This window comes from Calypte anna, chromosome 2, assembly GCF_003957555.1.
Source record: "Calypte anna isolate BGI_N300 chromosome 2, bCalAnn1_v1.p, whole genome shotgun sequence".
NCBI lineage: Eukaryota > Metazoa > Chordata > Aves > Apodiformes > Trochilidae > Calypte > Calypte anna.
Window position 1 is genome coordinate 76569417 of NC_044245.1, and position 27975 is coordinate 76597391.

The window sequence follows — 27975 nt, forward strand, 5'->3', positions numbered from 1 at the left end:
AATGGAGGTGTTTGATCCAAGTTTATGCATTTCTTTACATTTCTATGTATTTTGTATTTACAGGCTTATTCTACTTTCATTACAGTAGGATATTACTTCAAGAATGAATAAGTGGAATTTTCTATGCTTCTTTAGCATAATACAGCCTTAGCTATTACAAAGAGGGATACTTCAATTCTAAGTATGGTATACTCCTATTATTCTCATGCTTCCACAATTATAACTTTAATAGGAGCCTGTTTATATTGCTATGACTTGCAAGAGGTTTCTCCTTCACTATCTAGTCATTGGCTGCCTGTACTGTGATATTTTGAGTATAAGAATACCATGTATGTCACTTTTATATGTTTAGGTTAGTCCTGCAGTTGTTGCTAAAGAGCTTTCAGTGTCTGACACCGATGTATCAGAAGTATCGTGGACCGATAATGGGACCTTTAATTTATCTGAGGGGTATTCTCCACAAACAGACACATCTGATGGTATGTAATGGCTTCATCTATTTCACATCTATTTCACTGCAGTGAACTGCAGTCATGTAAGTTACCTGAAAATGATTAGAGAATTTTTGGACATAATTCTTGTTTAGTTGTTCTACAATGAATCTTAAGTTCATTCTAGTCTTTATATAATTGTGGATAAATCTTGTGCAAGAGCTGTCCTCATCTTAAAAATAAAACAAAACAAAACAAAACAAAACACCCACTCCATTAGAAAATAAGTAGTGGCAAGTAAAACTGATGCATTTAAAATATGCTGGATTTAGCTCTCCCTTCTGCCAAACTGTTATGGTCCGCAGGTTCTTATCCTGCTGACTGCACCAAATGTTACGACTAGAACTTAAAATTTTTGGATCCAAGAGAACAAAGTCCAACCACCAAGGGTCAGGTGCAAGCATAAAGTTTTATTTGACAATTTACACAAGCAAAGTGATATAACCCTGTGAAGGTATGGCAAATATGTTGCAAGGCAAAAAAGAGATAGAGAAAGAAAAGGAAAAAATACAAGGAAAAGAGAGAGAGAGATGGCAGAAAAAACAGTAAGAAAGCAAGAAACAAAGAAAGAAAAGAATGAGGGAATTTGAGAAAGACACCACCATGGGTTCAGAGTGTGTCCAGCAAAGGTTTCTTATTCAAGATGGCATTCCAAGCCTGGACAGGGCCCAATGCAGGATGGTGGGTTGGTGAAGGACAACTACAACACGGGAACCTGTGTGTTACTTATATACCCCCACATTTCCACTTGTCCAGGCAAATTATTTACTGCTCCTTTGTTGGCCCAAGGAGAGAGGAAACTTATTTTTCCATCTTTCCTCCCTGGGAGGACATCTGCCATCAGCATCAGTCAGTCAGTTGCCTTTTATCAGCAGGAGGCTGCACGTGTGATGTCCCGTTGGATTCAGAGACAGAACAGGAAAGGGGGCAAGAGAAAGAGAGAGAGCAAAAATCACCAGTCCTGAATTCAACCTTTTATCCAGCCAGCAGGGGAGGGTTAATGTTGATGAGATTCCCCAAGCCCACCGATACAGCCCCTCATCTAGCCCCTCATTTACTAAGTGTGGTTGAGACCCATCAGACTGAACAACTGGAGCAGACCTCCACCCACTTTGCTCTCCAGTCCTTATCTCTACCAGACCATGGGCCAAATGCAGACCCTGTCTGTCTCCTTCCTCTCCAGCAATCCCTTTGGAAATGTCAAAAAGGATTTGGATAGGGGGGAGGTTTGCAAAGATGACTTGGCACCAGCTCCCTGCAGAGCAGCTAAGAGGGGTTCCTCCATCCAGTCCCTCACACAAACCTTCTAAAGCTAGTAAACCTTTAAGTTTGTCTCAGTTTTTATGTGGGTAAATTCTATGAATAAAAGCTGAAGAGGAAAAGGTAAATACTTCTAACTGCTAAACAGCCAAATAAAGACAGTATTATTAGGTTTCATTACTAGAATGCTGATTAAGACAACCAGCAAGGAGCCTAAGTGAGACATTAAGACTAACACTAGGAAAAGTTTTTTGTCTTGGTTTTGTCCAGATCTTGCACTTCTTATTCTTTTACAGACAAAGCTCTCAGTTAATAATTGTCTGAAAGGGCAAGAATATTTTGGTGTGGTCTTGTCAGTGGATTTGTTGCTCTGCTGGTCTTGCTTTTTTTCTCTTTTAGGAAAATGTCCAGTGAAAATTACAAGTGGGGTGATATTACTTATCATCATGATAAAGGCCAGATGAATAATTTTAATTATTTTGTTAATATTTCAAGTTGCAAATAGACATAGTTGTACAATCACTATTGTATGCTGAAATGAGCTTTTGTCATTTATCTCATCTAACCTCCTCTTCAAAGCAGGTTCAAATTAGTCAAGTTGGCCAGGGCTGTAACCAGTTGAATTTTGAGAATCTCCAGTGATAAGAGATTCAGAAACCTCCCTGGACACCCTATTACAATATTTTATTAACCCCATGATAAAAAAGTTTATCCTTACAGCGAGTCAAAATTTCCCATATGCAAGATTATGTCAGTTTACTCTAACCTTACACTCTGCACCTCTAAGAAGAGTCAGGCTCCATCTTCTCTGTACTTTCCTATTACTTAGTTAAAGACAACTTGGTGATCCCCACTTTGGTGCCTTCTCTTAAAGCCAAAGCTCCTTCTCTCATCATCTCCTTGGATGCCCTCTTCTCTAACCCCCTAAAAATCATTCTGGCCCCTTCAGGGGACTGACTCCAGTCTTATGTTGTGTGTTTTCTTCTGGAGCAGTCAAAACTGGACAAAGTACTCCAAATGTGTGCTCTCAGGTGCTGTATGGAAGGGGGAAATGCCTTCTATTGACTTTAGGATTTCTATAGCTCAGTATGTGGTTGGCATTCCTTTCTGCAAGAGGATACCCCTGACTTGCTGTCCACAGGTCTTTTTCTTGAAAGCTGCTTTTTGCCTTCTTGCCTCCAATCTGTACTGCTGCACAGGTTATTCCATTCCAGATCCAGGACTTTACATTTTCTTTTCTTGAATTTCATGATGTTCTTTTTCAGCCTGCTCCTTTCTCCAGACTGTCGAGGGTCCCTCTGAAGGCCCTGCAATACAAAAGTAGCAAACACACCTCCCTCAGAGAAGCTAATTTCTGCCCATGAACTTGCTGAGCATGTGCTCTCTCCTGTCACCTACAACATAAATAAAAACTTTGGCTTCAGTACCTTTGACAGACACCACTTATAACTGGCCTGCAGCTGTACCTTGTAGCACTGACCGCAGCCCTTTGCACCTGACATCCAGCCAAGTTTCCACCTACCTCACAGTTCACTTGCCCGGTTTGCTCACCAATTTTTGTCTGTGAGGGAAACTCTGTTTAAGACCTTGAAAAGTGAAAAATAAACAGCATCCACTCCTCTCCCCTGTGGAGCATTTCAGCAACTGGGACATACACAGGTGCAAGACCAGATGAGATGCATCTGAGGACTGGCTCATCACCTGTCAAAGCTCATCACCTATGTATTAGAGCCACTATTCTGCGTACAGCACAGCCCTTCCTCCTCACCTTCCCAACCTGATTTTCCTAAAGTAAATGGAGAAAATAACGTATGAAACATGTTTAGGATTCATTTCCTTAGCCCCAATGAGTGCCTCTATTGCTTGTTGTCATAGAAAGTAAGTTCAAACTGTTTATTTTTTACCTTCTCAAATAGTAAATCAAAAGTGTTCCCTTACACTCATTCAAGCTTCTTCCACAGACCATGTACTGTTCAGTATGTTTTACACATCTCTAATAACAATTATCAGACCATTAATGCAGCCATTAAAGTACAAGATTTTATTAGCTTACATTCTACTTTTTATCCTTTTGAAAAAACTGAACAATCCTGGTCATCTGTAGAGTTTCTATTTTCTGTTTCCCATTCAGTATAAGCATTGGCCAAGGAAGGAAGAAGTTCTAAATTAAGGCTTTACTTTGGTTTCATATTTCTATTTAAACATGTGTATTGAAAACTTGGAATACATTTTACATTTTATGTTTTTACATATATTTGTAATTTATACTTATGGTGAGGAAAGAAGTTTAGAGGCTGCTGTCATATTGTCCATTTTAGGACTGTACATGGTTGGTATATATAGAACTGGCTGTGCTAAAGATTTAGCTAGATACCATTTTAAAAAGTTATTTTCCTCAAATAACCTTCTGAATTAGGTTGATACCAGGTGATTTGTTGTACTAGATTTACTATTTAAAACCATTTTATTTTAGATGTCACTCAAAGCTCCCCTGCATTGCAACTACAGAAGACCACCGGGCTATGGATTAGTAAATGTATTCAAAGGAACACTCACTAAATGCATTTTTTCCATTTGGCACCTTTTTGGGGAAGCCTTTCATGTTTGCTAACATTGTTTCCTTCTGTTAACCCCATAATAGATTTCGACCGACCTAGCGATCATGAAGAAGCTTTTGCTAGAGATCTTACAGAATTTCCTTCTTTAGAAAATGGCGCTGGAACAAATGATGATGATGACTCAAGCATCAGTATGCCCATCCAGCAGAAACTAAAAAAAGAACAAACTTATTTCAAGGTGGATCATGCTTCCAGACAGAGGAAAGAGAGACCGTCCACTGCAGGACTCTCCTTGCCTTTGACCAGTGACCAAACCTTTAATTTAATGAGTGGAATTGCTGGGGATGTCATCGCAGCTGCGGTGTCTGCTGCCATCAAAGACCAGTTGCAGTCCACACAGCAAGATCCCTCACATGCAGTGCCCAGTTTGAGTGAGGAGACAGACACAGAGGAAGGTGATGATTTTGAACTGCTTGACCAGTCTGAGCTTGAGCAGATTGAGAAAGAATTGGGACTTTCACAAGGCCAAGAAGCAGAATCCCAAGATAAGAAGAAATCTTCAGGCTTCCTTTCAAATCTGCTTGGAAGTCATTAACCTGAAAATAGCAGCTGGTAACATAGAAGAAATTAAATGCAAAACACATTAAAAAAATCAAATGCAAAAAAGCAAAGAGGAAATTCTGAGCTGTAAGCTTTAACTGTCCCTTAGATGTGTTATAATATTTTCCCTTATGCAGAGTGAATTAACTGGATAAATATCAGCTGATACTGATAGTTTAATGTTTTTGGTAGTTATACCTCAGTGTAATAGCATGGAAATGAATTATCTGTCCACTGTTTGGTCGGTGATGAGTGTTGGAGCGGTCAGTTGTTTAAAAGACTTGGGGTGAGGAGTCTTTTTATCTTTTTGCCAATCGTGTATTTTGGGGTCCTGAGCCAAATTTTCAACACTGGCAGTTTGTTTACTCTTGGTTGCCAACCATGTAATACAATTGGTGATTCACACAGTCAGTGTAAATTATCAAAGGATTGCAAGAGATTAACTAAATATCACCTCCTTCAATCAGACTGAAAAGTATGAATCCCTGCAGTTAGCATTACATGTAGTGCATCTATAATACACCAAACACATTAACCAGCACAATTCTATTTAAATATGTGTGCAGCACTATCAAAGAACTTGATTTGAATTGTTTTGGATATGGTGATGCATTTCCAAGTTTTTGCTGTTTTAAGCTTGTAGAGTTGTAAAGTGGCATGCTGTTTGACTGATCACCTACTGTGTTCCTTGATAGAGTCTGGTCCTTGGCAGTATTGCCCACATAAAGTCAGCCAACACATCCTTATATTTAGGAGTTAATATCATGTAGGCCAAACAACCTTCTTGGGAGCAGGTGAGGGTAATTATTGTTTGGAATAGAGGCTAGAGTTTAAAAAACAAAATAAAAGGCATTTTTAGGTTCAACTTTCTTAACTCAAAATTCTGTGGGATTTGGTTGGTTTTTTGTTTTGGTTTGGTTTTTTGTTTTGTTTTCCCCAGGACAGCTGCCATCATTGCAACAAAAGGTGTGTTGCAAGCTGAATCTTTTAAGATACTTAAAAGTATTCAGTGAGGTCATTTGTGATAGAAGACACTGGGAATCTTCTTGGCATGTAATTTAAAGCAAACAAAAAAGATCTTTTTAAAATTATTTGCCAGTTTAAACTCTACACACACTCAGTGAGTGGCATCAGATCTTAAACAGGTAACTTATTTGACTTTTTCTAGGGCTTTTTTGTTCACTTGTGACAAAATGGGCTGTAGTCAAATAAATAGGAAGAATTAAAGCTAGTTTTTTTAATGTGATGTAAACTGCTAGCAAAATTGAGGGACCATGTCAGCTGCTACTACTACTCAAGTGATTTTCCATGTGCTGGCATTTGAAGAGGTGAATATTGTCATCTAGGACCCTCAGAAAGTACAGCAACAGATTAAAAATCTTCCACTAACATATATGTGTAGGTAAACCTGTGTTTAAAGTGAACTCAGTTTGAATTCATTTTTCTTTCTGGGGTGAAAAAACTAGGCAGATGGCCATAAAGACTGTGGCCAAAACAGAAATGCTGATAATTTTTGACACTGGCTTTGTCGTTGCTCATGCTTTTGTGTCAGTAACGCGTATTGAGGGTGTTTGCTGTCCTTTACCAGTAAAAAAGCAAGCCTGTGCCTTCATTATCAAATCCATTACAAATTAAGTGGATGCTGGATCTAGATCCCACAAGATGCAGGTTTTGAAATTACAACATCTTAGCATTAAAAGCAAGTTTCTGGAAATTATTTACAAACATGGCCACATTACTCCTTTAGCACTGGTTGTTAAGTTTCCTTTTTTGCTTCCCCCAGCCTGTCCTTCTTATCTGAAAAATAAAAGAAGCTGTTGCCGGGAAATCAGTCCCTTTAAATGCCATTTCAATTTCTCAAATGAGTTAAAAGCCTGGTTTCCTTGCTGCATGTTTAGGACAATCTTTACAGCTAGAAGAGTACAACTTCCAAGTTGTTGATGAAACGTTGTACGACAGCCAGACAACTGTGTGCTTCCTTGTACAGGAGTGCTGGTGCTAGGAGGGAAACAGGCTGTGGGATAGGCAGAGGCAGGAGGAAGAGAGGGAGGGAGCAGTCAGGATTGGTGGGAGAGACTCACTGACTGTCAGTGGTGGCATTATAACAGTGTGCACTTTATTGTTGTTTTATGAAGAATCTTTGTGGTTCTAGACGTATGTAATGTGGAGGCACTCTTCTAAAACAATAGATTAGATCAAGAAGGAAAAGCAGTTGGAGTTTCTTGGACTTTTTGTCAATGATCCATTTTCTGGTTTCAAGATAGAAAAATAGAATGAATTTTCTGCAGTACAATTCTCTATTTATTTTTTTCCAGAAAGTAAAACAAAGCAAAACTTGAACAAGCAAATAATTAAGGTTTAGGGGCATAATTTCTTATTTGAGTGTCTTTATAATTTTATTTTTCTGTTCTCATGGTAGTTATATTTAAGCCCCTGAATTCTGTGTAATGGGAAGGAGGTAATTTGCACCATTTAATATTCCTCCTCAGGTGGTGTAAAGCTGTTTAGTTTTGAAACTACGTTTTCCCTCCCGAACAACCACACATAAGAAACACTTTGATTGGACACAATACATTCCACTGCCAGCAGTTTGACAGCAGAACACAAAGAAAACGTTTCTCTGCTTTGTCAGATCCCTTCCACACTTCCTTCAGTTGGAGTTGTTGCCCTTCGAGAAACCTTTATTTTTACATATTCTAGCAGCAGCAGCAAAATAGCAGTTACTTAAATATTCCCACCACAGTGGTCCACAGCATCTTTCCTACTCAAGCACTGGTCGTCATCTTCCCATCTTCCAACACTGAAGACACAGAGAGGAAGAAAGGCAAGCAAGTGTGAGGTAGCACATAGCTTTGAAACATGAATTTGTTCCGTGGAAAGCCTGCTTTCATGCCATTTCCAGTCAAAAGACAGCACAGGCGAAAAAGAGGGCAAGGTCAGAGTGTGGATTTTTAAGCAAGCACCTTTGGAGTAATGCAGTGTGTGATCTTGCTGTGGGATGAGTTCTGCCTGCCTTACCTGATGTGTTCTTACCTGGCAGTAAGTTGAGGATACCATGTATTTTTGCAGTAGTACGGTGAAAGCGCACACCCTCCCTCACCTTGCACTGGCTTCTTCATCCATCCCTGCTGGAAGGGAACAGCTCGTGTCAGGACTGTGGGATGCAGTGCAGTCCTCTGTGCTTGGAAAATTTGCACAAGGAACTCCTCCTTTGTAACTCCTCCTCTGTTTCCTCCTTTGCACGAGGAACTCCTGAGTGACCAACAGAGTGGCTGTCATGGGATCAGTGGCCTTCAGCGTGTCAAACCCAGAATAAAAGTACCCATCTCCAGCACACAGGACTTTTCATGTGTCTGCACTACATGCCTAGCTACCATTCTTCAGTTTGTTTGTGGAAAAAAATAAATATTCTATGCAGAGAAGGGGAAATAATTTTAACCCAAAGTAATAGGATCTAAAGAAATACTAGGTTTTACTTTGTTTTTTGTTCGTTTTGCACTTTTTTTCAGACTGTGTAAGCTGTCTGAACAAACTCCCTGTGTCTCGCCGTCTGTTCTCAGCACATGAGCAGCAGCATAACAGTCTGTAACCACCACCTATCCGGGTAACCAGAAACTGGAAAATTACAAAATGTCTTTATTTAAAATATTTTGCAGCACTTTACCTAGCCTGATTACTATTTTGTAAACATGGAATTATTATATTGATTGTTCGTAAAACCATTTAATAAATATGTGTTAGTTTTTATCTTTCATCATCTCTAGTGGTGTATTTGTTCCCAAAATAGGGATAGGGGGAGAAAATCACCAAAACCCAACCCCTCCAGCCACAGTTCTGCTGCTGCCTTCCTTAAAGAATCATAGAATGCCAGGTTGGAAGGGACCTCAAGGATCATCTAGTCCAACCTTCCTAGGTAGGAACACAGTTCAGGTGAGATGGCCCAGCTCCTTGTCAAGCTATCTTACAAGTGTCCAGCTTCCTGAGGTGAGAGATAAGGATGAAGAGCATAGTCCAGGAGGAAGGAGTTAATGTTCTGCTTCTGCATCTCGACACACGTAAGTCTATGGGGCCGGGTGGGATTCACCCAGGAGCACTGGGGAAGCTGTCAGGGGAGCTCAGTAAGCCTCTCTCCATCATTTACCAACAATCCTGGTCAACAGGGGAGCTCCTGGATGGCTGGAGGGAGCTAATGTGATGCCCATCTACAAGAAGCACCAGAAGGAGGATCCAGGGAACCACAGGCCCATCAGCCTGACCTTGGTACTGGGAAAGGTCATGGAGAGGATCATCTTGAGTGAGCTCTCATGGCAAGGACAGAGCAGCCAAGGGATCAGGGCCAGCCAGCATGGGTTTATGAAAGGGAGGTCTCGCTTAACCAACCTGATCTCTTTCTATGACCACTTGGCCCACCTTCTGGGTGAGGAGAAAGCTGTGGGTGTTGTCTACCTGGACTTTGGTGAGGCCTCCGACACCATTTCCCTCAGCATTCTCCTGCAGAAGCTGTTGAATGGTGGCATAGACAAGTGTACTCTTCACCGGGTAAAAAGCTGGCTGGATGGCTGTGCCCTGAGAAATGGTCTGAAGTTGTGGCAGGGGAGGTTTAGATTAGAAGAATTTATTTACTGAAAGAGTGGTCAGGCACTGGAACAGCCTGCCCAGGGAGGTGGTTGAGTGATTAAATCTCTGGAGTTATTTAAGAAATACAGATGTGACACTTCAGGGCATGCTCTAGTGGCCAACGTTGTAGGGTTTGTTTGGGGACTTGGTTTTTGTATGTTTGTTTGTTTGTTTGTTTTAGTAATGAGTGTTATTTGGGGGAGTGTGTGTGGTGCTTGTGTTACATCTGGAGGGGGGAGGTTTGGTGTTTTTTTCATATGTATATGGTTGGACTCAGAGGTCCTTTCCAACCATGACTATTCTGTGATTCACTGTGGAAGATGCCAACACCTCCCTGAGGAGATTACTCTGTTGCTCAGCTGTTACCATTTTAGGTTAGCTCCCAAAACACAGACAAAAAAGACTGTGTTTAGGAAGGAGACATTGTTATCTATTGCAGGTTTGCACAAAGCTGGCCACTTGATGCCTTCCTACAAATCAAGAATGCTGAATGAGATATTCAACAAAATTGTTATGGCTTGAAGCAACTCCTCCCACTTCGCTCTCCAATCCTTATCTCTACCAGACCCTGGGCCACATGCAGACCCCGTCTGTCTCCTTACTCTCCAGCAATCCCTTTGGAAATGCCAATGAGGATTTGGATAGGGGAGGTTTGCAAAGGTGACTTGGCACCAGCTCCTTGCAGAGCAGCCTAAGAGGGTCCAATGGAGGGGTTCCTCCATCCGGTCCCTCATAGATGTACTTAAACTGTGGAGTTAGTAAGCTTCCAAATCCATCCTCTTTACAATGATTGCTTAGCAATTTACATATATTTATAATATGGTTACCTCGCTATTACTATCAAACATGGGTCTTCACCTGGACAGCAGTCTATTTGACCTGGGGGTGTAATTTTTTAGTATTATAACGACATTACAGTGAGGCAAGTTTCACCTAAAGGACACAGCATCACAACTTCTATAGCTCCAACAGCCCCGAGACCGGGTTCAGCAGTCGATCATCTGGATTTTGGTTCTCCTTTATTCCTTCCCGAATCCTTTAGGTCCAATGAGACCGCATAGACCTCGAGCCCTCATTGCCAAGTTGGTGATTTACACGAGACAGCCTTAAAACCTCGTCGCTGGGATTTTAACTTGTACGTAAACAGAGAACATCTCGCACAAAATTATTTTTTAATCACAATTTCAGAGTTACTTTCCAACACCCCCGCATCCCCCCCCCCATCCCCTCAGCTCGATTCGCGTCGGTCCGGCTGGCAGAGGCTCCGCTTCCCTCCGGCTGCCTCACGGCCGGCAGCGCTGCCGGACCTCCACGCCGGCAGGGGGCGCTGCGGTGGAGACGCCGGGGCGGGTTGTTCTTGCCGGAAGGGGCGGGCCGCCATTCCGGCCGGGACCGGCTCCGATTTTTTTCTGCGCTTCCAGCTCCGGCGGCCGCGACTTCAGGGAGGCGGAGAGCAGCCCCTCGCCTCACCGGGGGCAGGTGCGCGTCCCGGGGAGAGGGAGGAGAGGCTTCAGCGCGGTGTGAAGGGTGGTTGTGGTCGGGCAGGGTCAGGCCAGGCCGGGGCGGCCTAACGCAGCCCAGCTACCCGGGGGTAGTGGTGAGGGCGAGGCCCGGGTTGGGCCGCATGGCCTGGGGAAGCCGAACGCTCTCCCCGTGAGTCGTTTCTGAGTCACGTCTGGCGGCCTCACAGAGGCTCCGGGCTTCCATCTGCGATCTTTCTTGTCTTCCGTTTTATTTAACCTTTCCTCCTTTTTCTGTTGTTGTTGTCTTAGGGATTTAAGTTGTGCTGTCACTTATGGTGGTCGTATAGTAAACACCTCCTTATCAGTCACACTTTCCTGTGTCGGTGTCAGTCTTGGGGACACTGGTTCAATTGAAATTCAAATGAATGCAGCTAAAATCAGCGGTAATAGAGCTCTTGGAGAGAGAACCTCATTTGCCTCAAAGGGCTTGGCTGTCCCTTGGGCTGAAGGCTTGTGAGTGCCTCAGGTTTTGTTTTTTTGACTCCCACGCAGGGGAAGAGTCTGTGCTTTAGTTCTGTGGGTTAAGATGGTAGGTGAGTAATGGGACTACATGAGATCCTGCAGGTGCTTTTTCTGCTTCATGCAGCCTGAACTGTAAACATTATTTCTCCATTTAGTAGTTGGACATGAAGGTTTCTGGGTTTGAATCCTCTCGGTTACATACCTTTTCTTCTGACCTTGGGTTGTTTTGGGTTTTTTTTTGATCAATCCCAGGGTAATCTGGTGTGTAGCTCCAGGCAGACAGCTGCCTGTAATAAAGCAGTTCAGGCTGTTCTAGCCCTCAGGTTCCTCCCAGGAGTCTGTGATTAACAGCAAATGGAATTCTGTCTAGGCTGTTTTATGGCTTTAAAATGCCTGTTTGGGCTAGGAAAGGGATGGGAAGCAGTGGAGGTGGGAGGGGAATGCTTCAGAGAGCAATTGGGATCCCTCAGTGGACAGAGAATATACATTCTCTGAAACAAAAAGCATCTGTTACACTGAATGGATGCTTACAGTTTTTGCAATAAAATAGTAGGGCTTTTATTTTTTATTAATCTATTTTTTTTCATTGTAGGATTACAGGTAGTGCAGGCAGTAAATTTGAGACCAATTCTTCCAGACAGTGAGTGTTTCCTGAAATGTCTTTCAATTGTCTGTGTAATTGTGTCTTTCACCACTGCTTCTCCCTGTTGGTAGCTCCTGGGAGGCACTGCTGTTTACCTGCTTTCAGACTTCCTCCTAGTGATGTATTCACTCTTTTTTGTTATTTCCCCACAGATTAAACCATAATTTTTATAAATTGGTTAAGAGAGGGGGGTGGCTTTACTGGACTCCAGGTAGAACATGCTGGTTTCCTCTTTGCTTTTAGAGTGTTCCAAGACATTCCTTCAATTTGTATTAAAAAAAAAAAGTTTCATAAAGCACTGAGAAGCAAGGAAATGTGAGGCTTTGGAAAGGACAGTATCAGTTATGGGTCACTGCCATCCAGTTGTCCTGTGGCAGAGCCAGTAACACAGCTCAGCTGGATGGTAGGAAGTGGAGGAAGGCCAGGAATAGCAGTGGGTTCAAGTGCTAGATCCAGGCATGACTAACTGCATCTCTAGAATAATGGTTCTGGGGGGTAAAGTGGTGTTCACAGTGCATGCACTGCTTGTAAATAGCTGAGAAGCTTTTAAATGTAACTTTTTTCCTGTTTGGTAAGGCTGTAAAATATGGAAAACAGACATAAAAGCAGGTATTCCCTTTTTACCCTCATTTTGGAGCAAACCAGTCTCCTCAAAAGCCTGTAGCTGGTAGAACATGAGCTTGCTAAGAACCTTCAGCTTCTGATACTTTGTACCAAGTGCAGAGCTTTCAAAGCAGGGCTGCTAGGGCAGAGACCCCTTTTCATTCTGTGCGTGGATTTCCTCATAATCACAGTGGGTCCAAAGCTGGGAGGCTCCAGTGCTGCTGTGATGTACAGGTTATCTTTGATAACTATGTAAAATCATATTTTTTTTTTTCTTTTTCTCCTTCTAGTACTTAAGATGCTGTTTGCTAATGCGGATATCTAATAAATCTAATTCTGTACAAGAGCTATATGACTTAACCTTACAGGAGTGCTGTCAGGATGTTGTGTTTAGGTTTTTTTGTGGTTGTTACTTACCTTTGTTGGCGTGATGATTGTTTTTTCCCCTGCTTTCTAGTAATGGCAACCTACACCTGCATCACGTGCCGCGTGGCTTTCAAGGATGCTGACATTCAGCGTGCCCATTACAAAACTGACTGGCACAGGTACAACCTGAAGCGTAAGGTTGCTGAAATGCCTCCTGTCACTGCTGAGAACTTCGAAGAGAGAGTCCTAGCCCAGAGAGCAGTAGCAGAGGAGCAGAACAAAATCACTGCTACTTACTGCACAGTTTGCAGCAAGAGATTCTCCACCTTCAATGCCTACGAGAATCACTTGAAGTCCAAGAAGCACTTGGAGTTGGAGAAGAAAGCTGTTCAAGCTGTCAACAAGAAGGTGGAAATACTAAATGAGAAGAACCTGGAAAAGGGGCTGGCCCCAGAGAGTGTAAACAAAGATGAAATGAATGCAGCTATTCAGCAAGCCATCAGAGCTCAGCCCTCTTCCTCTCCAAAGAAGACGCTTTTACCTCCTAGTAATGCAAGCAGCTCTCCAGTTTCTATGGGAAGTACCAGTGTATTGCAGAGAAGACAACAATTGGCAAAGCCTCCACGGCTACAGTGGTTTGAACAGCAAGCAAAGAAGCTGGCCAAACAGGCAGAGGAGGAGGAGGAGGAGGATATGGAAGAAGGTGAGGCAATAAACATACTGACAAGAGATAGTTTGGGGTAAGCTACGTAGTTGTTTGTTTTTTGTAAAAGCCTCCTTCTCTTTAAGTAGCACAGCATTTTTCCATCACTGTCTTCTGCTGACTAAATTTTCAGCTTAACAAAGGACTTATGGCTGGCCCATATTAGGAGTCAAGGACTCTGTTGGTGTCTGAACTGCCAACTATGAAAAGTACACGTGAAGGTTGAATATAAACACTTACTAAGAGGAGTGCTATTTCCCATGCAGAATTCCAGGGGAAGCTTCCTTTAAGGAAGGCTAGCATAAAAATTTACCCTGAAACTACTTCTGAAAAACATCTTAAGAAAAATCCAGTCATGATCATTTGCTGTTGTCCCATTGATCACTTTGCTGATCTGTTGAAGGAAGGTGGGAGTTGGGGTGGTTTTGTTTTTCTCTGCCCATCAAGATCAGAGGAGAAGTTTGTTCCTTAGCCAGACACTGTGGCATGGCCTCTCAGCACGTTGGCATCTATATTAAAATGTATTTCAGAGTTGCCACCCCAAGCTCCTGCTGCTTCACACACACCACTTGTGCAGATACAGCTCTTTGTTGGAGGCTGGCCTGAAAAGTGGACAACTGAAAAGACCACAGAGTGTCAGAATTCCTAGAAAAGGGTTTTTTTTAGCCAGGACACTTTCAGTGCTGTACTTTATAGTGCAGCTCCAAATGCATCTAATGGAGCAGCTGAATGGGGTGATAAGGTGCAGCAAGGGGACATGGGTGAAGGAAGTGGGACTGTACTGTGCTAGTTTTATCACTGAAACCATTGTGTCACGTTGTTACATCTGTTACAACTGTTTTGTGCTGGTGAAATTTCATTTGCAGTTCAGGGAATATACACCTCTGACCATTCCTCTTAACATCAAAGAAGGAGCCAACTTGCCCCTGTTTTGTGTTAAAGTGTTAGTCATAATTTGTAGTGCTAAAATTTCAGTAGGTGTCTGAACATTAGTTTTCCTTCTAGGTGTTTGTCCAGGAATGTTTCTGACAAATCCTGTTAATTCAATGTCAAGCTTTTAAAATTTCTGAGCTACATCCTGTAGCAAAGATTGCTAATTAGCAGCCTACAGCACTGGGGAATGCCGTGTTCCTTCCCTGTTCTCAGTCTTGTGCATGTGGTGAAGGGGACCAGTAGGGATACTGAGTACTGGGAAATACTCACTGCTTCAGATCTGAACTCCTTAGAAAAAGTTTTCTCAACTTGTCTAGCAGTATAATCAGATTGCTGGTGGTTTTTCTACTCTCTACAGCTACCTGAAGGGAGGTTGTAGTAGGGGTCAGGCTCTTCTCCCAGGCAACAAGTGACAGGATGAGAGGGCATGGCCTGAAGCTGCTCCAGGGGAGGTTTGGGTTGGATATCAGGAAGCATTTCCTCATGGAGAGGGGGGTCAGGCATTGGAATGGGCTGCCCAGGGAAGTGGTGGAGTCACCATCCCTGGAGGTGTTTAAGGAAAGGCTGGATGTGGCACTTCTAGTGACATGGTCTAGCTGATGTGGTAGTGTTAGGTCACAGGAGGATCTCAGAGGTCCTTTTCAGCCTCAGTAATTCTGTTATTCTCTCCATTTATGAGCTCTGCAGTCACCTTGCAAATGTGTAAAACTGCAAGTATAACATAATGTAGCACAGTATATCCATGACAGCTGGCTTTGTGCTTCTCTGTCAAAGGTGTACACGTAAACAGTAGTGTGGCTTTTTTCTCCCTGCTGGAAATGTGTATTTTCATGATTCTGCAAGAGCTGTATTACTGTTTTTAATATGCCATGCTTGTGTTCTTGTGCTTTATAGAATTAAATCTAAGGCTTTAAAATAATAATAAAGTCTTAATAGTTGGGAAAATGGAGGGGAAAAATACTGTATTTGCCAACTTTTTAATGAGCAGACTTGAACTTTGCTGTGCCTCTTACAAAGAAATGTATTTTACTTACAATGGCACATCCTCACACCTGGAAATGACTGTGGGACATTTACTGCATCTTCTATTCTTACAGCTATTTGCTATAATAATTCTTCCTAACTTAATTGAGACTTGTTTTGCTTGGGAGAGGTAATCATATGAATAAATATTTTTTTCCTTCAAAAGATTGGGAAGATATGGGTTCTGATGAGACCATCAGCTCTGAAGAAGAGATGGAAAGTGCAGAAAAAGGAGAGGCACAGGCAGAAGCTGAAAGCCTTCTTGCTGTTGGGGCCATACCAATCACAGACTGCTTGTTCTGTACTCACCATTCAAGATCTCTTACCAAAAATGTGGCCCATATGTCAAGAGCTCACAGTTTCTTCATTCCAGACATAGAGTATCTTGTGGATCTCGGAGGACTAATCAAGTACCTGGGTAGGCCTGTAAATGTTCTCTAATTTTTTTAATCAGGGTAGTTATATAGTGTTATTGCTTATTTTCACTTGGGTATGACTTCATATGGTTTGGGGATATTTTTTTTGTGTAAAACCTGAGTGCTACCTAGTTTGTTATTTTCATCACAGACAGAACAACAGGCTTTCTGTACAATAGTAGGACACCCCACTGAGCAAACGTGCTCACGTGCCCTGTAGGTCTCACAAAATTTTCTGATGTTGATGACGTTGTCCAGCTAACATGAAATTTAGGGCAAAACTCTGTTTCTGAAGTGTGCATATTAACTGTATTATCCTTACAATTCTATGTGTGGGATTAATGGTTGGACTTGATGAACTTAGAGGTCTTTTCCAGCATAAGTGATTTTATGGATCTGTACTTAGTCTTATATTTGCCTCATCTGTTTACAATGCTTGTGAGAGAGCTAAAGCTAAAAAAATGTATCTTCCTTGAAGGCTACAAATAAGGATGAGAATAAAATAATTTTGGAGCACTGTTTAGAAAAAAATGTATTGAAAGTATGAAATTTGTTATTGAGTACACATAACTACCTCATGCATAATACATGATCCTCATCATACACCGACTTGTCCCTGATGGAGCTGTATGGTGAAGGCATAGGAACAGCTTTTCTGGAATAAAGGGCTCAAGGCTCTCCCTCAGGCTCTCTGCATGCAAGCTGGGAAACCTATGGCACAGAAATGTTAATTATTGACTAGGGACACTCTATTAAGACCAATAGAAATTTCAATATTTTCTGCAGGAGAGAAGGTTGGCGTTGGGAAAATCTGCATCTGGTGCAATGAAAAAGGGAAATCCTTCTACTCTACAGAAGCAGTACAGGCTCATATGAGAGATAAAAGCCACTGCAAACTCTTCACAGATGGAGATGCTGCCCTGGAATTTGCAGACTTCTATGATTTTAGGTGAGGATGCATTTCTTTGAATGGAGCACGGGCAGGTACAGACAAAATGTGCAGTTCAATATTTCATCAGAAACTATTATTAATTCTTAGAATTTAGTCTTGGTTTTTATTCTGATGTGTATTTTCCATTGCTGGTTCACCACTTTTCTAGGTAAGCATAACAGTATGATTGACTCTCCTGTGAACACTAATATCAGTCCTACATGGAAATATATTTTAAATTCTGTTTTGTATGTTTGCTGTTTCTGAGCTCAGGTTTCAGTGCACCAGAAAAGATCTTAAAGGAGCATAGCTCTCTCTTATGTTACCTTTTAGTCAGATTGTAGGCTTGATACCTCCTGTGGATTTTTTTTTCATTTTTTTTTCTTTGGTTGTTTTTTTAAGTAACTAGAGTTAAACAGGACTGCTGTGATTTGAGGCCTCTTGTTGAACTTCCTGTAACTTATCCTAAGATGCATTCACTTTGGTCAGAAATAACCTCCTACTATGGTGATAGGTGGATTTATCAGAGCTTCTCAGAGCGCTTGTTCAGTAGCTGTGCAGATCCAGGGGCCCACACTGCAAAGTGGTGACTTTTCACCATGAGTTGCTGTTAAGGATGCAGTGACAGAACCGTGCTGAGTTACAGAACTGGGTAGAGAAAGGCTGGACAATGTTTGTGGCTTGCTGTAGCTGAGCATGGCAATTCTTTCTGTGGAGTGGCTCTGAATAGCTGCTCCCTATGTAGAAACTGCACTGCTGCTCTTCCACAGGAGCAGCTACCCTGATCACCAGGATGGGGAAGACGTGGAGCTGCATGGAGAGCGACCAGCACACAGGGAGTTGGATTATGATGATGACACCATGGAGCTGATCCTTCCTTCAGGTGGGCACAGGATTTGTGTTACAACATACTTTGTCTGCATGTCTCATACCTGCAGCATAGGTCACTGCTGCAAGTGAAATCACTTATGGGAGAAAGTAATTTGCATCTAAATGTCTTTGGGGTTTTGTCTTGACCTGTCATTATTTTCACTGCTAAGTAGTTCAATTTTTTCAGCATTATTATATACATGGAATGAGGCAGGGGGTTCCTTTGCCCACTTTTAACTCTTCACTAACATGTGATTCTCATGGGTGTATACGCCATGGTATACTCTTATCATGTTTAAATGCAACTTGGAGTGTCTATAGCTTAGGCTATCTATTGTAGCTTTTTTGCAGACAGGCAGCTGATAACTAGTTTAATATTGAGTAAAATTAATTTTTTTAAACAAAACATTTGGCTTTTGCTTGGGGTTTTTTTGTGTGTGTGTTTTTTGTTTTTTCATAATAGGGGACCTCATCCTTTTCATTTTGTAGAGTGCTGCTAGTTACAGGTGATCTCCTGAATGTCAGTAAGCTGCTTCCCTCGTTATTTGAAACAGCATCACCTCTCTGCTCATTCCCCTAGTTCAGATTTTCTGAGAACTGCCTTTTATCTCGGCTAAGGCTCTTTTGAACAACAGCACTCGGTATGTTTTGTGGTTTTTTTTTTTCTTCAAGGTAGAGTGCAGGACAGCAGCTCTTACACTAATTACATTGAATTGCTAATAGTCCTAAAGTTTTTAAGGTTCTGGGCCCACTTTAAAGCATTTCTCAGCATAGGGATTTTCCACTGTTTTCACAGTATGCCTGAATACTGCATTTCAGAAGCTGCTTCATTATGCATAGTAAGATGTACCCTGCCCTGAACAGGTACACGTCTGGGTCACCGCTCTCTGATGAGGTACTACAGGCAGCGGTTCGGTCCGTCCAGAGCGGTTGTTCCTGCGAAAAATACCAAAGCAGTGGGTCGGGTGTTGAGGAAGTACAGAGCTTTGGGCTGGACAAGTGAGACAGGTAAGTGACAATGAGAGGTTTTTGCAGAGAAAGTTCTAGAATTAAATAGGTCACAATTAACAATTGGCTCTAAACGTGGCTCTACAATTAAGTCGGTCGAGTTTGTTTCGTGTTTTTGGGGTTTTATGCGGTAGTTTGTCTTCTGCTCAGTTCTGTTTTGTTCTGACATCCAAGCAGAGTAAGTTATAGGAAGTTGTGTTTAAAATCCATCAGAGGTTCTGTGCAAGCCCTTCTTGTTCCCTAGCATGTGTGTTTGTGATAGGGTGACTTGGTAGGACTTGCTGGTTTCTGCCTGTCAAAACCATTCCTCTTGCTGTTTAACAAAGTAACAGAAACCATTCTCTGACATAGTACTCTTCCAGTTGGGAAGCAGTGGTGTGATCTAAATCCACTTTTGAAACTGCATGTTAGAAGGCAAAACAACCTCTTCCCTTAATGATGGTTATGGGGATTCATAGGGACATCTGGCCTTGCCCAAGAGAAAAGTGAAAAAAAGTGTGACAGCATTGGAAATAGCTAACTGCTGATGTAAAAATCATCTGGTTTACATATAAGTAGTAAGTAACCTTAGATATTTATTCCTGTTTCGCTTCCTCCTTTCTCTCTGAAGGGGCAGTCTTTGCTCAGAAGCGTGATCTGCAGTATCTGCAGAGGATGAAGTCGAAGTGGATGCTCAAGACAGGAATGAGTAACAATGCTACAAAGCAGATGCATTTCCGGGCACAAGTCAGATTCTGAGTTCCCAAGAGAGCTGCTTTCAACTGGTTTTGGGAAGGTGAATTTAATGGTTTCTGGGTTGAGGATTGTGTTATTAAAATTGACTCGGTACCTATCCAATGGTGATGTGTATGTTGGTGTGCCTTCTTTTCTGTGAGAAGAAGAGCAGGGAGATTGTCTCATCGTTGGCCTAAATTAAAAAAATAAAATATTTAAATGAAATGTGCGGCAAAAAGATAAATTCACAGTCTTGCTGCCAATCTTTGTGCAGTCCATCTCTGTGGGGCAGTTGACACGGTCATTTATCTGAATATTTTTAGTTTCCAGTTCTGCAAAATGGTTGAGGCCAAGAGAAGATCCTACATCTAAGAGCCTGAAATTAAGCACATTGAAGTTTTTCACTTGTGCTGCTAGACATGAGTTAATTGGGTGTTTTGGACTTCCAGCTGGCACTTCTGAGCTGAAAACTTGAGAGCAGAGATTCTGCGAAGGCTAAATGAGAATTGTTTGAAGAAATGGAAAATATAACTTCAGGACTAATACTGTCCTCAGAAGCTTACTGTGCTTGCTTAGTGTTCCAGCTCAGGGCTTGCATTTACGGTGCAGTTGTTTTATGTTGAATGTAATGAGTTTTCATTACCTAAAAACTTCTTAAAATTAGCTTAAGGTATAAGTGAATGTGAGTCAAAGTTGCCGATGATCGTTAGGGATTTCCTGATTAAAACTCTGAAGTTCCTATTGATGGCACCTTTTGCTGTTCCCATTGGGTACTGGTTTTCCGTGTGATTTTGCTGAAGGAAGGCGACCCAAGACACATGTTGGCTGGAATGGAGGTGCACTTTCCCACTTCAGCAGGTGAACTGTTCCAGGAAGGTGGAGAGAAAACCTGCTTGATAAAGAGCTGAGACAGCAGTGCTGGTATTGGTGGTAGTGTTGGTGATGTTAAAAGCTTCCTTGAGCTTACCAGTTCCTCTGACCTTCACGTAAGGAGGTGGGCACTTCCACACAAAGGTGTAGGATAGCTCATGAAACCCTGAGCTGTAGTGGGTTGGACACTAAGTGATCACCACAGGAGAATTGCCTGTCTATTCATTGTGAAGGAAGCTGCAGCTGGTCACAGTCAAGTTGCACTTTGCATTTTAATATTACTCTGGATTCCCTAGGCTTTCACGAGCATGATTTTAATTTTTCTTCCTCTCCTGTGAATGATGTATGCATAATATCAGTGGGAGTGGTAGGGGGAGATTTTGTCAACTAACACTGTATTATGACCTCTTAAAATTATCCACTGAGGTCTCCTTCATAAGTTAAAAAAAAAGTAGTGCTGTTGTCATATCAGCACTTTTGAGAGAGGGGTACGTTTATGGGACTCTTAGGAAAGTAATTTGGCAAGTCACAGGGAAGCTGAAGGAGGCAACTTGTATAGTATGCACCTATATTTCTTTCTGCAGTTCAGTCAGAATAGAAGGGAGGAGAGGTGTGGAAACCCTTACAGTATTTTAAAGGTCATGTTTTAACTCTTAAGCTGAAAATGGGTGCCCTAGAAAACCAGCAGAGGGCACAGCAAGCTTTTTCCAGAATTGTGATTGCCATGAAAATAGTCTACTAAGAGTACATTCATACAGGATACCATTAGGGTGAGAAGGCAGGGCTCACCACTTCCATGAGTTAAGATTAGCACTATACTCCTGTGAAATTAATTGCTATTAATATCTTTATGTAGGTCCAGGGAGAGCATTGCTAGCAAAGGATGGCTAGAACAAGTATGCGGATTGTCTGCAGTATTCAGCAACAATGCTGCTGTCTGCACAGCTTATTAAAGGTAACTCCAGCTACCTGAGTATCTGAGGGTGTTTTTAATAAGCATACTTCACTGTTACAGTTCAGTCTTTTTTTTTCTCTAGGTTAAATCCTAAAGATTGTATGAAGGATAGCTGAGGACAGTTCTTTGTTTCCTAAAGGAATTCCAGATGATTATGGTTCCCATGAAGGAGCTGCATTTCAGTCTGTAACCTGGCCTTGTGCTTGTGCTCCCCTACTTGGATCTTGTGTTTTCTGGCTCTTAATCATCAGGATAAGAACAAAGTGAAGTCTAAAGGCAACCAAGTGTGTTTGAGCCAGTCTCTGGATAGAGTGGTTACTGTGGGGTAAGAATTTCCTGGTGTGATGGTAATTCAGTGGCTTAATTCAGTGGGCTGTTCCCAGAGGTGGAGATGATCCCTTTTCAAGCTGGTGCATCCATAGTAGCAAAAGCTGGGAAGAAGCATAGGAAAGGTTTCCTGTTTTGGACAAGGTTGAGGTTCTGTCTGCCTGTCCATTAGCTGTGCCAGGCATTGCAGAATGAAAGAACTGGCAAAGCTGGTAGAGTGCATCTGTGGTCTCCTTTTAGAAGTAGCTCTTCTGTTTTCTACTCTTCAAGTTACTTAAAAGCAACCCAAGTAGTACTAGAGGGAAAAACATCAGCCCATTATCTGGGAGGGAGGGGCTGGAAAGAGAGAGAAGTATATGGGATGTGGAGTGGTGGAGATATAAGACAGTCAGATACATAAAACATCCTAACAGCTTATTATGCTGAAGCTGCAAGTCAAAAATAATTTTCTATTTAAAGTGAGCACTCCCTGTAAGTGCATTATTGTTCTCTTATCTGTTTCCTCAAGGTAGGAGGTCTGAAAAGTAAATGAGTGAGGCATCCTGTGCTAATGGACTTTATCTGCTCATGGGTTTGGTCATCTTCTTCCACTTAATCTCCATAGAGCTGCTGATTGAAATTGGTAGTTCAGAGACCCGAGTGGGTTTATACTGTTATGACCTGTAATAGGTGAAGGGTTTGAGAAGTTTTAGGGGACTTCTGACAGAAAACTAAAAATATATCTTTAAAGCTTTGAATCATAGTGGTTAATTGCTTGAGTCCAAGTGACTGCCATACTGCAGCTGGAGAATAGCAGTCACCAGACTGTCATCAGATCCTGAATCCTCAGCTTCTGACAGTGCCTGGATATTTAAGATGGACAACTGATAGCACTTCATGTGTCAGAGAAAGCCAAACCATCTTTTTTCAGGAAGAAATTTGTCCCTCTGTGTCCCAACCTACCCCATCTAAGTAAGGTACAGCAGCCAGGCACTGCAGGAGGCAGAGAAACAGTAACAGGAGACCTGTAGCTAGGATCTCTGCACATCTAGGGTACCTGGCTAAAAGCATAGTAACAAATATTAGCTGAACCAGGAAGGGAATTAGAATCCCTTTCCTATAAAAGTCGTCAGCAGTTCCCAGTGTGTAGTTACATGGCTCTTCCCAAAAGTAAAAATGCATTATTAACAGGTTTTTCAGTAACATTATCAAACAAACATATATTTTTAAGTACTTAGAAATACTTGAAGAAGAGAAGGCTCAGGGTAGATCTTACTGCTCTCTACAGCTACCTGAAGGGAAGTGTGAGAGAGGCTGGGTTTGGTCTCTTCTCCCAGGTAAGTAGTGGTAGGATGAGAGGAAGTGGGTTTAAGTTGTGCCAGGGGAGGTTTAGATGAGATATTAGGAAAAATTTTACTGAAAGAGTGGTGAGGCATTGGAATGGGCTGCCCAGGGAGGTGGTGGACCTGCCATCCCTGGAGGTGTTCTAGAAGCATTTGGATGTGGTGCTTCAGGATAGGGTTTAGAGGTTGTGGTAGCAGTTGGACTCTGATCTTGAAGGTCTTTTCCAACCTTAATGATTCTATGATTCTGCATCCTTGTACAGTTCTCTTATGCAAGAAAAAGGAATGTCTGACGAGACATTTTTTTATTCCTGATTACACTTGTCTTGATGTCTTACTTGCTTCCCACTATAATGGATTATTTTTTATCTCTTGACTGAGAATTTACTGCCAAGTAAGAGGTTCACTCCTCCTGTGTCATGTGTTACTAGACAAAAATGAATGTATACTGAGACTCAGAAGAAGTGCACATTCACATCATGAAATGACGTCATATCTTAACATTCTTTTCTTGAAGGAACTTCGGAAAACAGGTTTGGGTAGGAATTACTGACATTCAATAACCTCAATAACAGAATTAGCAGCAGCAAATGCTATTGGTTAAACAGGGGAAAAAAGAAAATACCTATATTTCTTACGAGCTCTAGAGGCCACAAAGAGAAACTTACTGGTTTACAGAATGAAATTTGTAGCAAGATACGTTCCTCCTTCAAACACTTTCTTTATTCTGCAAGCTCAGTTCAATAATTAAAGCATGCCTGGAAGATCTAGCTAGAAGTTTACAAAGGATGTGGCTCAGGAAAAAGTCACAGACTAACAGAAGTTGCATTTCTACAGCAAATGAGCAGATCAAACACCTCAGATGTGCAAGAAGAGGATAGGCTAGCACAGCTTTGGGAACATTTTCCAGCAAACTGAGGAGAAAAAAGCCTTCCTAAGGATAATACACACTGGGGCACATGGGTTACAGCACTCCAGAGGGAATTTCAGCCTCTGCAGCACACTAATGACAGGCTCTGCAACACACACAGGTGCAGCCCCAAATATGAGCTGTGTCTCAAGTGTGGTGTCACTGCCTTGGTTTCCTCTGTTACTTGTGGTTCTTTTTGAGCTAGAAAAGAGGGCTTGCTTGTAAACCTCAAGGATGATTTGCCTTACATCACTACTTCAACCAAATCCCACTGCACAAAAACAACTTCACATTTCTCTCTCTGCCAGTGCCTGCTAATAATTTGGCTAGGTTTATACAACCATCTATAAATATGATGACTTTTTTCTGGCTTGGGTAGCTTTCCACCCTTAAATTTTTGCTCTTGATAGGCACAAAAACAATCTGCCTTTCCTGGGCAAGATCTGCCTTTGTTCTCACACAGTACCACTACACTAATACCTTAGCAGGTTGGGCAGCTATGTGTGTGCCTGTGTGTATGCACTAAGAATCCCCATGAAACATTCACCAGAGTGTTCCAAAATCCAGATTTCTTTGGACATCTTAGGTGCAGTCATGCCTAGTTTACTTATTACTTGCAATCATGGTATTGAAATCCTGCCATCCAAGTTGCTGTATTTAACTATACCAGTGGAGGGCACGCTTTCAAAATACAGCAGATGAGGAATTGTTTCAAGGTGTTTTTCCACTTAAGCGTTAAGCAATACCAACTGAAATTACCTTACTCTGGCTGTAGACCAAGGATAAACCCAGGCTGTTAATTACATTCAAATGATGTGTGTTAAGTTGATCCCACATCCAAGTGCCTAGTAAATGATGCCATCTCTCTTAATCTGTAATATAGGACACTTGCCAGCTGCATCTGCTTTCCTGCAAGTAGAAGGTCCATTGTCCCACAGGGAAAGGAAGGGTGACCTGTAAGGTGCAGAGTTCTGTCTGTCATCCTCAAATGCTTTAGAGATTGGTTGGCTGGTGTCTGTAGAAGCCCTTTGGTTCATTGTACACTCTGTTTCTGTTTACTTACTTGTCTGCTTAGCTTGGCCATAGCTGCACGAGAGACAGCATGTGACACTTAATAGTCCAACACCTGGGTGGCTGTGGTTCTTCCTGCAACACAGTTCCTGACAGAAAAACAGCATTTTATAGGAGAGGGCATAACCAGTGTGATCATGGATTAGTCCCATAGCCATTTACAGACTGTAGCTGCACAGTTCTCTAGCAAGGAGCTATCAAGAACTGATCAACAGGATCTAATGCAGCATATCGCCTTTCCCCAGGGTCTGAACACCTATCTGTAGCTGCAATCTGAAGCAGTCTCTCCTCTCCTAAGAGCAGGTGCTTTTTAGATAACTGACCAGAACTGATTTGAATGTTTCAGTGCTTGCAGGAGGGTGCCTACTTCTTAATTAATAGGCCGGCTGTTCAAATTCTTTGTTACTAGGCAGTTAAATATAGAAATCAGCCAGATGCCTTTGAAGTTTTATTTTAAATGACTCGGTCTTTTGGCCCCATGAATCATCCTTTTTTTTTTGTACCGTGGCATAGCTCCAACAAGCAGTCTCCATGCAGCCATTAAGAATAGCTGCAGTACTTTGGGCAGGATTGCAGCCAAAGCTGTATGTGCATGCCCAAGTCACTCGGGGTCATGTGTACTGGAAACACTGCCAGCAGCTGCAGTCAGCCCACCTGAAACATTGATCATGTCTCAGCAGCAAGGTCACTCAGACTGAAAAGGTCACTACTTTGGAAACCCACCTGTTCTTACCGTTGGTTAGATATCCTTGCACGATGCACCTGTTTTGCTGTTGCTCATTATCACCTTGTTTCTGGGGCATCTCAAGCTGACTGGTAGCTCCCAGATCTCACTAGGATAGCCCCAAATCTATGCTTTGTTCCTTGACACCAACCATGTTAGGAGATCGAACTCCAAGTAGAAGAAGCCCCTTGATAACTTGAGCAGACAACCAAAGAAAATCTCATAGCAAAATAACTTTTTACATGTTTTTCTTCCCACAGTTTGTGTCAATAGGAGCAGATCACAGCTCACATTCTTGCGTGCTCACTTATGTGAGACATTCCAGCATGCAGGTTCTTGAGCCTCCAAGCCCATTTACATGCCTGTCTGTGACAGCTGAAGCTGTCAGCAAATCATTCAAGCAGAGAGAATAAATAAATCCTCTGTGTAATATTTTACTGGCTTGCTGATTGTGAGTAAATAATTCCATTTTCACTGGCTAAGTTGTTTGATGTCCATTGGCAAGTGGAAGAAATCACCATGCCTAGGATTGAAGGTCATACAAATGCACTGTGTGTCAGGAGCCTCATGCTTAAATGCACCCTGCCTGCCCACATGGTCAGTAGCTCTTATGAACAGTTTTCCCATACATCTTCCAAACTTTCACCAAAAAAAAAATCATAAGCAGATTAAAAGGCAGCAGTTGGTTTGTTACACTTGATAAGATCTCGCTGTTTTTCTGTTTAAGAGCAACATTACAGAGCAGGTTTTGGGCTTTGCTCCCTCATTAGCATTCCATTCTTTAATGCACTTTTAATAAACTTTGGCTTGGAAGGATTTTTTTGTGTGTACCAGTTATATCTGGGATGCTTTTGAGATCAGCACAGCTTAAAGGGTTTGGAGGAAAAGAAAACAAGTAGTACGATAAGGGGAGGAGATTTTGTGTAGTTTAAGACCCGTACATACTGAATAGGTAAAGATTTGCCGCTTACAAGAGAAGAGTCCCAATAGATCTTTACGTAACAATGATGTTTACAGAGTAGATAGATGCCTGATCTTCTGAAAGTCTATTGAAGAAGCAAGTGAGCTAATCCTAGAAACTACCAAATACTTCAGAAAAAATATGAAGTGTAGCTGCTTCAGCATTTTCCAGCTATGGAATTGGTTCTTAAGTACGTGTAATTTATTTTATTTAGCTCCTTTTTAGCTTCTTTACTTCTCCTGTTTCTTAGTCATCATGTATATGGGGCTCTTGCAATTTTTTCTCAGTACAGTACTATGATTAACTATTTTGTGGACTCTTTGAAGACTAAACTGGAATTCCTTCATTAATACAAACACATCAAGTCTTTCCTTCTTAGCCAAGGTGATGATACTGCAGAAAGCCTCCACACTCTGGCATGTCTGTTCATCTTCCTATCTGACATGCCCTAGCTGGAATACAGCTACAGATCAAGGTTACAGCAAGAAATTGGTAAATGTAACTAGACAGAAGGAAAAATAAATCTTGCAGTAGGGACCAAGACCTCTTCTACTTCTGGGAGGTCCACACAACACTGAGGAGGTACTCATCAAAAGCTTATGTTTTTGGAAGGGCTCCAACTCCAGCTGAGTTTTGGGTATGTTGTAACATATTATTTGTGAACAGGGTTTTAGTTAATGTGGTTTGGATAACCTGGGACATGCTTTCACCTGATTTCTTTTCTCTTCCTGCTATCTGTTGTCTGCTTAAGTCCTGTATTTGGACACCAATATACAGAAAAACTGCTGAGTCAGTCATTGGGTTCATCCCTCAGGCAGCAGTCTTTAAGCTTACTTCCAACAATGTCTTCTATCCATCCAGCTACAGAATATACCTTTGCAAGGACCCAGTACATTCAGAATGGCTTCGAAGGGGACAAACCATTTATTGCTTTTTCTATAGCTGAGTTCAGGGCCTTGGTTGGAGACAGAACTTGTTTTCTTACATCCAAAAACTTTTTACAGCTTTTACTAGAAGTGTAAAACTTTATTGATAGCGCACCAGCCTCAAAGAAAATGCCAGCTTCTGCCCACATCCCGTGTAGCAACAAGAGGACAGGGCAGACTTTTTGTGA

At 41.9% G+C, this 27975-nt stretch overlaps 2 protein-coding genes across 6 annotated transcripts in view; both read left to right on the plus strand.

The window, feature by feature from the left end:
* The window catches only part of RETREG1 (reticulophagy regulator 1), a 63052-nt gene extending 54389 nt beyond the window's left edge, over window positions 1-8663 (plus strand). For both annotated transcript variants that reach the window (XM_030444064.1, XM_008498011.2), the window contains 2 exons: window positions 353-479; window positions 4393-8663. In XM_030444064.1, coding sequence (XP_030299924.1) covers window positions 353-479; window positions 4393-4904 — 639 coding nt within the window. In that variant the 3' untranslated portion in view covers window positions 4905-8663. The remainder of the gene's footprint in view (window positions 1-352; window positions 480-4392) is intronic.
* Window positions 8664-10866: 2203 nt separating this feature from the next.
* On the plus strand, window positions 10867-19850 carry ZNF622 (zinc finger protein 622). 4 transcript variants are annotated; one of them, XM_030446283.1, is made up of 8 exons: window positions 10880-11005; window positions 12104-12151; window positions 13215-13826; window positions 15949-16200; window positions 16985-17147; window positions 17900-18012; window positions 18864-19007; window positions 19618-19850. In XM_030446283.1, the coding sequence occupies exons 3-8, from the start codon at window positions 13217-13219 to the stop codon at window positions 19743-19745; spliced, it is 1410 nt and encodes a 469-aa protein (XP_030302143.1). In that variant the 5' UTR covers window positions 10880-11005; window positions 12104-12151; window positions 13215-13216; the 3' UTR covers window positions 19746-19850. The 4 variants fall into 4 exon arrangements, with proteins under 4 accessions (XP_030302144.1, XP_030302143.1, XP_030302142.1 ...); XM_030446282.1 differs by having other exon boundaries at window positions 10880-11001; XM_030446284.1 differs by lacking the exon at window positions 12104-12151 and having other exon boundaries at window positions 10867-11005.
* The last annotated feature ends 8125 nt before the right edge of the window (window positions 19851-27975 follow it).

Bases quoted from the DNA above. Each gene is read 5' to 3' on its own strand.
- ZNF622 (XM_030446284.1), top strand. From the start codon at position 13,217: ATGGCAACCTACACCTGCATCACGTGCCGCGTGGCTTTCAAGGATGCT. The intron at 18,013-18,863 runs GTGGGCACAGGA...TGCCCTGAACAG, and splicing joins GGAGCTGATCCTTCCTTCAG to GTACACGTCTGGGTCACCGC. The intron at 19,008-19,617 runs GTAAGTGACAAT...TTCTCTCTGAAG, and splicing joins GGGCTGGACAAGTGAGACAG to GGGCAGTCTTTGCTCAGAAG.